We start from the raw sequence: 16,052 nt of genomic DNA on the forward strand, positions 1-16,052 counted from the left end.
GGCCAAAACTTGTCGAAAAATTTTGATACCTTAAAACGTGTAGCTTTGTGTAGTTTAAAAGTTGGTAATTAGTCGTAGATGAACATGTAGATGAATGAAGCTTGTTTCATACAAAAAGATTAAGTATAGACCGAGTTATTCAAATTTTAACTTTGTCATGCTAAAGTCTTTAGTTACATGAGAATGTAGTTTAGAATTGTATTTTGGTTGGTTTAAGTGAGTCTTTGGTTCTTACTTGATTGTGTATATCATGTGATTGTTGTGTGTGAAGCCTAGGATTCATTAGAGCCTACTACGAGTTGAAGGAACAGTTAATTCAAGCTCTTGGTTTTCGACGAAAGTTGATAATTGGATAGTGTTTTGGAATTGCTACTCGTAGATGATTCATTGTGTAATTGGGAATTTAGATATAGCCTAAACCCTTACTCTAAATTTCGAGTGTAAGTGTTCTCACGCCTATAATTAAATGTGAAATATGTTTGCTTGTGAACTTGTGAAATTATGAAATTATTAGCATATATGAGATGTTATGATATATGCTATGAGCTTGTGATGGCCATTATAAAAGTGAATATGAGGGTATGTTATTCATGTCATGTGACAATAAATATGTTGATTTGTTTTCATGCCATATGACAGAGATTATATGGTGCTACTAATGTAAATATGTAGTGAATATGTGTGGAAAATCAGTAAGTAAATATGTGATAATAATGTGCATATTTTGGCCTTGTGGCCTTATGAGACGATTGGATATAGCTGGCATGCCATAGGATTGTGAGTACTCACCTTTATGTTTTGATTATGTAGGGCGTTGAGGCCCAGGGACAATTTTGGAAAGATAAGGGAATATGAGCTACGCTCCATTCATCGGGATATGTATGTGTGGTGTGTTGAAGAGTGTTAGCTATATGCTTCACTTATGGGACATGTTCGACTCTTTGAGTCATTATGGCGCGATGCAGATTCGCATATCTGATGTATGGTGATAGAATCCACTTTATTTTTCATAATCTCAAAAGCCAAATTATCAAAAAAAAAGTGACTGAATATGTTTAAATGTTATTATTATATACTAAAATATATGCTTAAGTATTAATGTGACTACTATGTGAATAAAGTTTGGTAAGATGATTAATGTGTAAAATATGTCATAAGAGTAAAATATGATGTGAGTATGATGTATGCATGTTTCGTTGATGCATGATGGCTTATTTACGTAGTGGTTATTTTGAGCATTCACTGAGTTTGTTAAGCTTACCCACTCCATTTTAACCTTTTCAGAATAGTTGCGTTCCCGGTATGAGCGGTGTGGCCTTCAAGGAATTAATCCAAGTCATTCTTTTATTTGTTATAATAGGTGTATTTGGTTTATTTGTTATATGGGACTTTAAGGCAATGTGGTAGATTTTATTTCGGTTTTGCTAAGTTAATTCTTAGGTTGTTTACATGTTATTTATGCGTAGAAGTATGTAGACTTGAATATAATATTGGGACTACTATTTTGGATATTTTGATTTTTCTTAAACTAGGTGAATGAAGCATGATGTTTAGGGATTAAGTTGAATAGTTTTAATGCTTGCATATGCTGAATTCTTGTAACCTAGAGCAGAGGTATCGATATTGAAGCTTTAAAAATGATACCTCTGTACTTTCAAAAGTGTAGTAAGACAAAATATCAAATTGGTATCGATACTCGGGGTAAATTTATCGATACCTTGTGAAAGATACCAATAGTTTTCAACGTTTGGGAATTTTAGTGAGAAATAGAGTGCAAGTTTGGTATCGATTTTTCATGTGGTATCGATACACTTTAAGAAAATATCGATATTGCTTCTTTAGTATCGATACCATGTAACAGTTTGGGAAATTTTGCAATTTGGCCCATATGCAAGTTTGATTGAAATTTTTAGTACCCTTAGTGTATGTATGGCATTTTTTAACGGTAGGAAGTGGTTGTATGGCTATTATTCATACATATGATTAAATAAAGATAATGACTGGTTACTTGAGAAACCATTTGCTAAGTAAATGATACGTGACGGTGATGTAGTATCCTAGTATTCGGGCTCGGTGACTAGGCCGGGTATAGGGTGTTTCACCTAACTCACTGTTTGGAATTGAATGACTAAAGGTTCCACATAGTGTTGTGACATTGGAGAAGCCTAAAGTGCAACGTGGTTTGATTAAGTTCCAAGAGGAGTGCTAGACAATAAGTCATGTCGTGACGTAGAGATGTTGAAAATCGCAATATTGTTCCTTGAAGTCATAGCGTTGAAACATTGAGCCCATGACATGGATGCTTTGCACCCTGCTTAGGAGATGTTCGTTCGTGACATTGTGATGCCGCGATGTCAAGTCCTATTTCTAAAGACCATGATGATTACTCAAGGGTATTTTGTAGGAATTTTTCCCTTTAACCTTTGTTAAGCTAAAATATAAGTGAGGGCATTTAAGTCATTCAACTCCTTGATATAAATACTTCTTGGCATCAAAATCAAATATGAAGATAAGAATTAGAGGGAAAATAGAAATTAAACAAAGTTTTCTTAGTCTTTTTGTAGAGTATTCTTACAAGCTACTGTAGGTTTTGCATTTTTGGTGGATTTTCTTCATTTCTTCCGGATAGACAACATTGTAAGGGTGAAGTTGATACAATTTCCAACTCCATGCTATTTAGAGAAAGTTCTAAATTCTAAATTCATATTCTTCATTAATAATATGTTTATAATGGTATTTTATATCATTTCAATGGTGTTAAGTTGATTTCTTATGATGGTTGATTGTGATTTTAACTATCGATTGATGTTATCATGAATGCTTAACTTGATCAAATGTCCAATTGTTTCGATGTACTCAGTAGACTAGAATTGACGACTCTAGTTGAAAACTTAGATAGGTGAAACTGAGAAGAAATCCTATCGTGTGTTAAATTCGATACAATCAAGCCAAGTAGTAAGATCGAGGGTGAGCTATTAACAAGATGAGAACGAGAGGAGATCCTAATTGGTGATTCTTGTGTTAAGATGAGACAAAAAGGAGATTCCTAGCTAGGAATAATAACTAGGATAGTCGAGCACACATAGTGGCTTAATAATCAATTAAATGATCAATCGACCATCGCCTTAACCACTTGCATAGTCTAAACAAGGAACAGGGTAAATAGTTAGGTTACTTGCACGTTAAAATAGATTAGTTACCTTTATAATTCCTATGTGGTTGGAACTAATATTCTTTGAATTGATTAAACTAGTAATTACATTGTGAGTAGGTTAATTGACTCGTGCATTCCCTTATCAATCATTGTGGAAGAAAGATCTTTGGAATACTTGTCTAAGTGTTCCATTGTAACTATATATTACAATTTGCCATTGTTGTGCTTATCGTGCTTGCAATGTTAATCTTATTTGTGTGTTTGAAATGAGCGTATAATTGGTCCAAAAAATTTCTTCATCTACAGTTATGTCAAATTCTTAATGTTGCTAGTGTCATGGGTTGTGTATGGGAGCCCGCAACCATGACACATCTGTACGATCCATCAAGAAAGAAGGAGGTCATTTGGCCCAATCGAACTGGCCTGTTGCTTGAAGAGATTGAAGGTCCATCTACAAGCTCGACAAATATGGAAACATGATCTTCGAAGATATGCAATCTTAGATATGATATGTAATCTTAGAAGATATGATTTTGTAATCTTAGAGATTTGATTTGTAGATACCCTTTAATTGTAGCCGTTGATGTACTTGATTTGTACTGTTGGATTTGGAAAGGCTCAACTACAAATAGAGGCCTCTCCCCTCATTGTAAATCACTTGAGTTTTTTTTTAGCAATAAGAATTCTTGAGAGCATTCACCAAAAACTCTCTCTCTTGTGTTCTTATTTTTTGTAGCTTATTATTATTTTGTTCTTCGTTCATCTTGTTAGTTTCGAGTTACTTTCGTTTGAGTTGGGTTTTTGTGGAGGAATTTTGTTGAATCCTCATATTGTAGGAGTTAGGCTGACTTAGGCGTTTTTAGGAGGAAGAAACTGCCTAAGGCTGTACGGATTGTGAGGCAAAAATCCTAAGTCCGTGACAGTTGGTATCCGAGCCAATTTTCAAAAGTACTTTTGAGAGATGTCGAAAGAAGTTGTCGATCAAAATGAGCCAATGGAGACCCGTAGGAGGGCTAAAAAGGCTAGTCGATAGAGGGATATGCTATGGAGCTTGGAAAATCGAGTGATTAATCTCGAAGAGTCCGTTGGTGACATGAAGGAGACACTCGAAGTGGTCCTGATCCGCATGGAGGAAATGAAGGAAGATAGCAAGGAGTTTGTGTTGGACACTCTCAGATCCACTTAGGACAAACTGATGGTGAGGGACAAAGCTCTTGAGGCCCTGGTGACTGCCATGAAAGAGGAGATTGCTGAGCTAAAGGGAGAGCTCACAATCTGTAAGGCTACCCTGGGAAGTGGGATGTTGTCTTCGGGACCAAAGCAACGTCATGTGGATGTTTCAAAACCCGAGAAGTTCAAGGGGTCTAGGTCCGCGAGAGAAATGGACAACTTCCTGTGGGAATTGGAGCAATATTTTCGAGCAATAGGTATTGTGGATGATGCCACCAAGGTAAATACTACTTCAATTTACTTTTCTGATGTTGCTCTCTTGTAGTGGAGACGTAGGTCCACGGAAGAGAAACGTGGAGGAACAGCTATTGGGACTTGGGAGGAGTTCCAAAGAAAGTTGAAGAAGCAGTTTTATCCGCAACATACTGAAAAAGAGGCTCGTGCTAAGTTGTACCGGCTTACGCAACAAGGCACCGTTTGAGATTATGTTCGAGAATTTAGTGAGTTGATGTTTCAGATCTTAGACTTGAATGAGAAGGAAGCATGCTATTGGTTCGAGGATGGGCTGAAGATGTGGGCCAAGCAAGAGTTGCGTCGCCTAGGTATCACTAAATTGACCGTAGCCACGGCTGAGGCAGAAAATTTCTACGATGTTGGGGGAAGGAAGTTTGATAATAATAAGTCTTCCAAGCCCAAGTCGAGACCCAAAGGTAATGGTGGGGGAGACAAGGATCAAGGGGAAAATAATGGCGAAGGCTCAAGGGCTAGTCAAGGTAAGCCTTGGGATAGGAAGGGGCCCTTGAAATGCTATCTTGCCAAAGCCCACATAGAATGAGCGTCTGTCCGAAGAAAGCCACTTTCCATGCCATGGAGGCGCGCGAGGAAGCCGAAGATGACACCAAAAGTCTTAATTCAATATTAGGTGGTGCCGAAGAGAAGGCAAGTAATGGGTTGATGTTTGTGGACATCATCGTAACTGGCAGAGGATTGAATGCACTTGTTGATACTGGTGCGTCTAACTTATTCATGTCTGAAGAAATGGCGAAGGAACTTGGGCTCAAAGTTGAAGAGGATTCGAGACGAATCAAAATGATGAACTCGGAAAGCATTCACATAACGGGTGTGGCCAAAGGGGTGGAACTCTAACTTGGCGAATGGATCGGCAAAGCAACTATTAAGGTAATCTGACTTGATGATTATGATTTTGTTATTGGATTAAGCTTGCTTGACCGAGTTATTGTAGATATTCATCCTTCTGAGAATTACATGACGATCTCTGGTTCAAACCGTCGATATATAGTGCAAATAAAAAGAAAGAGAAGTACCGAGGGAAAAATACTGTCGGCGATTCAATTTGCCAAAGGAGTACGTAGAAATAAAGTCTCCTATCTAGCTACCTTGAGGGAAAATGTGGAGGAGAAATTCGAGGTAGAAATTCCAAAGGAAGTGAAACAGTTGCTGAAGTCATTTCAAGATGTAATGCCCATGGAGATGTAATGCCCATGGAGTTGCCAAAAAAGTTGCCACCTAAGAGGGATGTGGACCACAAGATTGAGCTGTTGCCCAATACTGAACCACCAACAAGGGCACTATATCGGATGGCTCCACCTGAGTTGGAGGAATTGCAAAAGCAATTGATGGAGGTGTTAGATGTCAGGTTCATTAGACCATCTAAAGCCCCATTCGGTGCACCTGTGCTATTCCAAAAGAAGTATGATGGGTCCCTGAGATTATGCATCGACTATAGAACCTTAAACAAGATCATTGTGAAAAATAGGTACCCCATTCCTCTTATTGCAGACTTGTTCGATCAACTTGGTAGCGCGAGATGGTTTACTAAGTTGGACTTGCGATCGGGGTACCACCAAGTGAGAGTAGCCGAAGGGGATGAGCCCAAGATAGCTTGTGTGACTCGATACAGATCTTTTGAGTTCCTTGTGATGCCGTTCGGGTTAACGAATACTCCGGCCACGTTTTGCACCCTAATGAATAAGGTACTACAACCCTTCTTATATCGTTTTGTGGTTGTTTATCTTGACGATATTGTGGTGGATAGTAAGACGTTTGAGGAGCATGTGGGGCATTTGAGGAAGGTGTTGCAAACCCTACGAGAAAATGAGTTATATGTCAAGGAGGAGAAATGCTCATTTTCTCAACGGGAGGTGCCATTTCTAGGCCATATTGTGGGAGGTGGCACGATTCAAATGGATGCTAGTAAAGTTCAAGCAATTGTCAATTGGGAGCCACCAACCAAGGTAACAGAGTTGTGGTCTCTCCTTGGACTAGCGAATTATTATCGTCGCTTCATTAAAGGCTATTCCAAGATTGCTGCACCCTCGACGGATTTGTTGAAAAAGGGTAAGGTGTGGGATTGGGACCCTCGGTGCGAGAAAGCCTTCAACCAAGTGAAGCAAGCAATGATGAGTGAGCCTGTACTCGTGTTACCGGCCTTTTCAAAGGCGTATGAGGTACGCACAGATGCTTCGAATTATGCAATTGGGGGAGTGCTGATGCAAGATGGGCATCCTATTGCTTTCGAAAGCCGAAAGCTTAATGAGATGGAACGAAGATACACGGTCCAAGAGAAAGAGATGACTGCGGTGGTGCATTTTTTGCTCACATGGAGAAAATATTTGCTGGGTTCTAGGTTCGTGGTATTCATTGATAATGTTGCAAATAGTTATTTCCTAACCCAGAAAAAGTTGTCCCCAAGCAGGCTCATTGGCAGATTTTTCTAGCAGAGTTTGATTTTAACATGGAATACAAGCCGGGGTGTGTAAACACTATGGCTAATGCGCTTAGCCAGAAAATGGAATTTGAAACGATAAGCCAACCCGATAGTCCCTATTGGTGCTCATTCAAGAAGGATTGTCCCATGATCCCACAGCCAAGAATCTGATTGAGCTTGCCAAAGAAGGAAGAACGAGAAAGTTTTAGCTCGAGGGAGAGTTACTATACACTCAGGGGCAACGTCTGTATGTGCCTCAACACAGGAATTTGCAAAAGGAAGTCATGAAGGAATGTCATGATTCCAAATGGGCTGGCCATCCAGGTATACACCGTACTTTGGCTCTCTTGGAAGATCGATTTTATTGGCCTCACATGGGTAATGATGTGGAGACCTATGTGAAAACTTGTTTGGTGTGCCAACAAGACAAGGATGAGTTGAAGGCTCCTGCTGGTTTGTTACAACCTTTGGCCATTCTAGAGCGCCCATGGGAAAGTTTATCCATGGACTTTATTTTGGGTTTACCTAAGTCTGATGGATTTGCGAGTATTTTTGTTGTGGTGGACAGGTTTTCGAAGTATGCAACTTTCATCCCCGCAACCAAAGAGTGTCCCGCTGAGGAGGCAGCTCGCTTGTTCCTTAGACATGTGGTGAAGTATTAGGGAGTACCAAAGTCCATCATCAGTGATCGAGATGGGCGATTCACGAGTCAATTTTGGACGGAGTTGTTCAAGTTAATGGGCTCAGACTTGAACTTTTCCACTAGCATGCATCCCCAAACCGATGGGCAAACCGAACGAGTGAATGCATTGTTGGAGACGTATCTTCAGCACTATGTAAGTGCGACGCAAAGGGATTGGCCGAAGTTGTTGGACGTGGCCCAATTTTCGTACAACTTACAACGAAGTGGGGCGACGAACCAAAGTCCGTTCGAGATAGTGACGGGGCAACAGCCGCTTACACCTAATGCTGTTGCAACTCGTTATGCGAGACCGAATCCAACAGCTTATCAATTTGCGAGGGATTGGCAAGAGCAAAACGATCTAGCTAGAGCTTGTCTACATAAGGCAAGTAAGCGCAACAAGAAGTGGGCGAATCAAAATCGAAAGGACGTGCAATTTCAGGTTGGTGACCCAGTTCTTGCTAAACTACACCTGATTTTGCGACATGATGGGTTACACAAAGGACTCGTGCGACGGTATGAGGGGCCATTTCGAGTTGTGAAGAAGGTAGGCAAGGTGGCCTACAAGCTTGAGTTGCCTGAAAAGCTCAAAGTCCATCCAGCATTCCATGTGAGTATGCTTAAGCCATTCCATGAAGATGGAGAAGACCCAAATCGAAGCAAGTCTGAACGAGCACCAATGGGGGTAAAAAGTTACCTATGATCGAGAGGTCAAAAACATCGAGGCGAATCGTGTGGTCAGACGGAAGTACTATCGACCACGGCATGAATACCTAGTCCGATGGAAGGGATTTTCGGATAGTGAGACAAGTTGGGAACCTGCTGAAGCCTTGTGGCAATTCCAAGACAAGATAGATCGGTACCATGCGGAGGACGCGACGAGGGTGTCGCTAGATTCGGTGGGGGAAAATGTCATGGGTTGCTCATGGGAGCCCGCAACCATGACACATCTGTGCGATCCATCAAGAAGGAAGGAGGTCATTTGGCCCAATCGGACTGGCCCATTGCTTGAAGGGATTGAAGGTCCATCTACAAGCTCGACAAATATGGAAACATGATCTTTGAAGATATGCAATCTTAGATATGATATGTTATCTTAGAAGATATGATTTTGTAATCTTAGAGATTTGATTTGTAGATACCCTTTAATCGTAACCGTTGATGTACTTGATTTGTACCGTTGGATTTGGAGAGGCTCAACTATAAATAGAGGCCTCTCCCTTCATTGTAAATCACTTGAGTTTTTTTTTAGCAATAAGAATTCTTCAGAGCATTCACTAAAAACTCTCTCTTGTGTTCTTATTTTCTGTGGCTTGTTCTTATTTTGTTCTTCATTCATCTTGTTGGTTTTGAGTTGCTTTTGTTTGAGTTGGGTTTTTGTAGAGGAATTCTGTTGAATCCTCATATTATAGGAGTTAGGCTGACTTAGGCGTTTTTGGGAGGAAGAAACTGCCTAAGGCCGCACGAATTGTGAGGCAAAAATCCTAAGTCCGTGACACTAGTAGCTAGTATGAGCTTCTAACCTATTTTAGATCTCCTTAAAATAATATTGGTCCATTTCTTACCTTTATTCAAGGGTTTGCATTTGCTAATTCCCTAATACTGCATAAACTGGGGAGTCAATCTTAAATAAGGGTATAGCAATAATTGCAATTCACTTGGATTTAACAGTTTTTGAGAAATTTAGGCTTTGTCAATATATATATATTTGGGCCTAAAAATTCTAATATTGCAATTCTTTTTTTTTTTCACAATAATCATAATACATGCTCTAGATTCATTAAACATTTATAAAAAGAATTAAATAATTAAAACTAGTGTCATAATCATCTTCAAGACCATTTCAAAAATCATTCTAAAGTTTATTAAATTGATAAATTATTCAAAGTTGTTAAAATGATTTTCCTTTGTTTTAGTTTAACATAGAAAATTCAAGATCATATAATCAAAAGAAATTTGAGTTTCATAAAAATTATTAAAGATGAATTATTTAAGTTGGTTTTAATTTGGAAACATAAAATAAAAAATTAAATTTTAGGAGATTAAATTAGTTAATTTCAATATTGTACTAACAAATCGACTTACACTATCAAGAGATACAAAAATTTCAATAATTTATTTAATTGATTTTGATTCTTTAAAATTTAAAATTTCAAAAAAATTAAAACCTTCTATAAAGAGGTAAACAAAAATTTCAATAAAAATTTAAAACCTTTGATAAAGAGGTAAACAAATACAAATTGCAATTTTTAATACATTATTTTAATTTTTACTGCTTTTCACTTTAATATTTAATAATTTTTAACTCGTTAATATTTTTAAAAACCAAAGATATTTCTTGGGTGTAAACATAATGTAACGTATATAGTCGACTGTCGTTAAAAATACTACTCATTAACCTAAAAACCATAATATATACACTTGTGCAATAACCAAAATGCCCCTTATCAAACTTCCTACAACAAATTTAAGCTTATGGTCTAATGGTCAATTTCATTTTATCATGGTGTAATATCTCTTTAAAGCCTCCAACTAGGCACAAAATAAATTTCCAGTTTAGTCCCTTTACTGATTCCAAGGCATTATTTAAAGCTTTCAAATGCAATTTATTCTGGAGTTACTAGTATTTTCAAAATTTACTATTCATGTCTTAAAATAATGTTGTTATCAACAACGAAAATTTGAAGACATTACAATGAAGCCCTAACGTGAGAAGGGAAGGTCCAAAGCAGTTAATCAAGACACGGGCGAGAGGAAGCCCCTTAGCTACTTCTTGTGTGAAGTCCCCCATAAGGTGCGAGATTGCCCCACCAAAGCCATATTGTTATCCATTAAATTTTTGAGTGAATCAAAAGATGATGGTAGCGATAGTAATTCAAAGCCTCGAGTAGGGAGGCTTGGCGTGATTAGAGCCATAAAAGTTATGCACCACAAGAAGGTGAGTGTTTAGACTAGGTACCATTTTAGGGTTCCAAAAGGCGAAGGTTAATTGAGCACCAAGGGAGAGTGCTACATTGAGACAAATGGTGAAGTTTGACCCCTCTTATGCAAGCGTGTAATGGAAAAGTGCAAAAAGTGAATGAACAATAGGACCAAGAGCGAGAGTTCCATCGAGATAAGATATGGTCAAAGACAATTTGCAGGTAGATCACTTAAAGTCAAGACCTCAAAGGTATTGTTCATGTCATAGGGGTCGAAATAATTTAGGGAATAATGTGTGGAGCTCCCTTAGCAACAATTAGCAACAAGGAAATTACTAGATCAAGTAAAAGAGAATGTCGCAGTCTTCTCCTGAACAACCCACTAAGGGTGTGAAGTAAGCCCCTCTTAGTGTTGGCAAAAGCCTCCAAATGTAGTTAAAGGCCATCAAGGGCCTAAGGAGGCCCCCTTAGCAACAAGAAGTTCAGAATGGTGCATGTGCAAGAAAGAGTCCAAAGGTTCCTAAAACATCCCAAAAGTCTCTAAAACATATGATAAGACTCTAAAAGCCCCAAAAGGGTCCAAAAGTCTATAAAAGATGCCAAAACCTTATGGAATCGAGTAGAGCCTTTCTAAAGGTCTAGAATGCTCTAAAAATGTAAAGACTTGTATAGAATTGCATAGATTCTTCTAGAAATATGATCTTGATTGTCCATTGGAATCAATTTCAATCGTTCAATCAAAAGGCCTTGGCTATATAAAGAAAGACACCCTCCCTCATTTATAATTGAAGCTAGCTTAAGAATAACAACACTTCCAACATTCTCCCAACTCTCTTGTGTGCTTAGGTGTACTCTTTTGTTGTGTTTGTCTAAACCTAGAAGCTAGAGAGTGCCTATCTGAGAAAGATCAAAAGTTGTACTTAGACTGCAAAACACCTAGATGGCTAACACAAACCTAGTCACTTTAATTATTTCTCAATTCCCCTAAATATCAAATCTAAACTATCTAAACTTCATATCCCAAATTCTCTATCCTCCAAATTTTCTTATATGATCTCTTACCATTCTCATTAATTAGTAAAGCCATAATATTTTCTACTCAAACACCTCTCTATTATCCTACACTATCATTACCTTCAGCCTCTAAACATCAACCTTGTTATTATCTAACCATTACTATAATATTTTACCAACAGTCAAAACTATCCTCAAGCATAATCTCACCACCTAAAAATTTATATTACAACAACTCCCCCCATTGCCTAAATACGCTTTATCTCACCACCTCAAAATATTATATTTTATCTCACCATCTAAAACTACCTTCTAAGAAATTACACAAAATCAAAACTCATCCAAAAAAACACAACAAATAATAAATAAAAATCAAGTCAATAAAATTTTTTTAAAAAAAACCCAAAAAATAAACGAAAAAAAAAGAAAAAGAAAGACAAGACAAGACTTTTTTTAACTCAATTTAAACTTAGAAAAGATGAAAAGAATAAGTCGATGGTGTTAGTTGAAAAAAAAAAAAAAAACCTAACTGCAACAACGAAAATGATAACATAAATAGCCATTAATTAAGAGAAAGATGATAAGAGCAAATTAAAATCACCAAACCAGATGCTATTATTTGAACCAAAGTATAACTGAATCATGAGATTTTTTATTTTTTATACTAAGAGCAGTATAAAAGTAAATTCTTTAACAGTTTTTGCAATTACATAATCTAATTTACAAATGCTCAAGCATTAATTGCTTTTAATAAAAATCAAATATAACTTTTTTCAAATCTGACATAGTTACATGGAAGAGTTAAAGAGTAAAATTAGTTTAGGAAGATTGTCAAGAGCCAACATGAAAACTCCCGCCAACATAAACATCAAAACAAAAGCTAACAAAACTTTTGCAATGTAAAGAAAACTTATTCCTGGTTTTGAAACCATTTTGCGAGAATTAGTGAGATCAACGTTCTGTTAAGAATGAAAACAAATATAATAAAACATGTTAGCCAAGAGAGACATCAAAATTCTATTAAAGTGAACAAATAAAATATATATCAATCAAGAATATGAGATGAACATGTACTAGAGAGTTGAAACAATAAAATGACTTACGTAAATCCAGATTTTTATTGTTAAAAATATAATCTAGTTTGATGTTTATAATAAGCATATATTTGTTGAAAATGATATGAATTTGTATGGTTATTTGAAAATATTAAAAACTTTGAAACAAAATTGATTTCTCATTACTAATTTCCAGTAACGGCAACTAGATCATGAGGAAATAGCACCTGAAAAAAGGAAGGTTTTCAAATTGGCATTCCCTTTTTACAACACTTCATCCATGTAATGACACAACCACTATAATTCCAAACTAGTCTTAGAACTGCAGATATGCAACTGAAGACGTAAAGCAGCTCAGCGGAGGCATGTAATGCTTACAAAATTTTATTTCTTCTTTGTCATGAAAACATTAATCAAATCATCCTTGACAATTGTTCAATCTGAAAACCGCTTGACAACATACATTAAAGGAAATGCTAGAGGATGTTATTACCTTTCCATTAGGGAGCTGTGTCGGAAATCCCCGAACATGTTTGCCTTTTCCAATGCCTAAACAGGAAACACGGACAAGGATGTAAGCAAATGAGAACCTACACAATCCCAACACCCAAAAGCATAATTATACTTTAATCTGATAAGAAGTCAAGTACCAGGAAAATCCATTTCATTAACAGTTTGCAAATTCCAACCATTGCCATAATTCACAAGAACAGCATCAGGGCCAAAAATAATGGGTTCCTCCCCTTCTCTAAAGGATTCAATATGCAAGGCAACCGGAGCTCCGATACCCAACTTTCTATTTATCAATGACACTGCAAATCCGGCCTTAGTACCGGCTGCAAACCGGGTTTTCTTGCCGGAACTTTTGCATAAAACCTCTAAATACTACACATTCGAACACAAATAAATAAATGATAATCGATTTGACTGCTTCCGGAAAGTAAAATCAGCATAAAAAATCGTGTTTTTTATGGAACATGTAGTGTATTAACAAAACCCATTGATAAACTAGCATCAAAATTCAAATTTTCGAATCAATTTCACAGTTATAGGAGATAATTGCCATCCCCCCACCAGCGGCAGCATTTGTCGACATGCATGAACTTAAACATATATACATGGAAAAGAAAAATACACAGAATTTAAGATAAATGAAGAGAAAAAAGATAGTTTACTGGAGGAGGCTTTGGGGAATTGGCTTGTTCAGCTTCTGACATGGATGGGGATCGGAGAAACAGGGAAGAAACAGCTGCGAACGAGTTGACATCAATTTTAAATTAGTTTATCAAGAAAAATATAATAGTAGTGTTCACGAAAGCCCATTGAATCTCAAATCTGGCCCAAAAATCCATTTCTTCCTAAAAAAATCCAAATCCTTGCATCAAATTTTAAAATTTTTAATTTTTAAATTATAATTTTAAAATGCATGCTTTAAAAATACTAATATTTATAATTATTTTGTTTGGATATTTTTTAAAAAATAAGTTATTGAAATTTCATAAACTAACAATAAAAGAAATAATGATATTGACAATTAAAATGTGGATACACGCACGAAATATATTTAATAACATAAAACATATTAAATTTTAAATCAAATAAATATTTGTTGAGTATTATTTTCGTTGTGTCGCATTAAAGAGGACAATCGATTATTTATATACATGGTTACTATTCATAGAATTGACGGTTTTAGTAAATTCTATGCATGTTGGACATGTGTAACTCCTTGGGTATATGAGAGCTGAGACCGCGAGCTCTCCTTGCTGACTTCATACTGTAAAGCTTGCACGCATCAATCTGGTAAGGCCTAGCCGAGTCGCAGGTAGGAAACCCGGACCTTATCTGGTTTTCGGGTTGGAGATCATAAGTATATAACAATCTAGCCCCCCTATTGGGTTTAAAGAGGGCTATAAAGTGACACTCCTTAGAGCCATCACTTCGATTTATACAGCTTGCAGAATACGCAGTGACCACTGGAACATGACATTAACTTCGCCACTTGTACGAGTCAATCGCACCTATTTGTATCTAACTGTTAGCACTCCTCGGTTATTTGAACCGTCAAAATACGGGGAAGAGAAACTTCCTTAAAGGGGTTTTTGAAACCCTAAACTTACAATTTTAACATTTTTTAAAACCAGGCTCGATTGAAGCTTTCTTCAAGGTAAATCTTGGTAACATCCTCGTCTTAGATTTTAACTTTCGTCTATCTTTTTTTCTTCTTTTTCTACATCAGAAATATGTCGAGAATGAGGGGGCTAATGGTCGAATAATTCCCCATTACCCACCACGAAAGCGTGCTTTTGAAAATCTTTGTAAAAGCTAACTTCTTCATTTCACTACAAAAGAAAAAGAAATGAGTCGAGCTTTGGGCGCACAGGGGATTCAAAACCTTAATTTTGCTTATTAATTCTCCATTCCTGATGGGCTACACAGGTTTATTGATACTAGTGACAACAGCTTCTTACTACCCATCCATGCTCTAGAAGTCGGGTTCTACTTGCCCTTGCATTCGTTATTCTGTCATCTCCTTCAAGAGTACCGGATTGCTCATGGTCAACTCTGTGGGTTCTCCTGGTGGATCACAATGGCTTATTTTATCGATTGTTGTCGACGTAATGAAGCACCACAACTCGCGGTTTTCCAAAGCTTATATCTATTAAAGGCCCAAAACCAGAGGAATTCGTCAGGCTTCTATTTTTTTTCTCCTCGCAATAAAACCAAGACTATAATTTCGAATCGATGTCCTAATATTCGAATGAATTGAGGAAAATATATTAGGGTGAGATGTAAGCTTGCTGACAGATTTGATTTTCCCACAAAGTGGTTTACACCGAATAGAGACATGTGCTTAGTCAAGTGAACCGTTAGGACAGATGGTAGTTTAGCCCAGGTAGAAATGCTTCGCGTTGGCAGTTCGCTGGTTATCGAAGATATTATAGTCGTGAGGAATGTAACAGCCAATTTTTGATAAAAATTCGAACAATGGTTTCAGGACCATAGATTCGAGTCCGAAAAAAATTATTTTATTACTATTTTATGATATATAGTAGATAATAATATTTTATGAAAATTTTGTAAAGAAATTTTATCGATTACGTGTTTAATTTGATAAAGGACCAAATTGCACAAAGTGCACAAGTTGAGTTCTAAGAGCTAAAAGGATTAAATAGCCTATAGAACTTTAAAGTGGAGGTCCTTATATGGTAATTAGACCATTAATTAAAAGTTAGTAGATATTTTTGGATGATTCATCCATGGAAAATTAGAAAAAGGTTAAGGACTAAATTGGAAATCAAAATAATTAAAAATGATAAATTAATTA

General features: G+C 36.8%; 1 protein-coding gene and 1 long non-coding RNA gene across 2 annotated transcripts; one reads left to right on the forward strand and one right to left on the reverse strand.

Annotated features, from left to right (window-relative positions):
• The first annotated feature begins 816 nt into the window (after positions 1 to 816).
• On the forward strand, positions 817 to 1,561 carry LOC108473297 (uncharacterized). The gene is made up of 2 exons (XR_001869726.2): positions 817 to 980; positions 1,285 to 1,561. It is a non-coding gene; the product is annotated as an uncharacterized LOC108473297 (long non-coding RNA).
• Positions 1,562 to 12,410: 10,849 nt separating this feature from the next.
• Positions 12,411 to 14,030, reverse strand: LOC108472531 (uncharacterized). Its single transcript, XM_017774069.2, has 4 exons — positions 13,900 to 14,030; positions 13,375 to 13,609; positions 13,218 to 13,273; positions 12,411 to 12,628 (listed from the first exon to the last, which is right to left on the reverse strand). Exons 1-4 carry the CDS (start codon positions 13,939 to 13,941, stop codon positions 12,458 to 12,460), a joined length of 504 nt encoding a protein of 167 aa, XP_017629558.1. The 5' UTR covers positions 13,942 to 14,030; the 3' UTR covers positions 12,411 to 12,457.
• Positions 14,031 to 16,052: the final 2,022 nt, after the last annotated feature.

The sequence above is a fragment of the Gossypium arboreum genome, chromosome 11, assembly GCF_025698485.1.
Source record: "Gossypium arboreum isolate Shixiya-1 chromosome 11, ASM2569848v2, whole genome shotgun sequence".
Classification (NCBI taxonomy): domain Eukaryota; kingdom Viridiplantae; phylum Streptophyta; class Magnoliopsida; order Malvales; family Malvaceae; genus Gossypium; species Gossypium arboreum.

Excerpts from the sequence above, each read along its gene's own strand:
- LOC108472531 (XM_017774069.2), bottom strand. The coding sequence starts at position 13,941 with ATGTCAGAAGCTGAACAAGCCAATTCCCCAAAGCCTCCTCCA. Across the intron at positions 13,610-13,899 it reads ATTCCCCAAAGCCTCCTCCA|TATTTAGAGGTTTTATGCAA; the intron begins GTAAACTATCTT and ends TCGAATGTGTAG. Across the intron at positions 13,274-13,374 it reads TAATGAAATGGATTTTCCTG|GCATTGGAAAAGGCAAACAT; the intron begins GTACTTGACTTC and ends TTTCCTGTTTAG.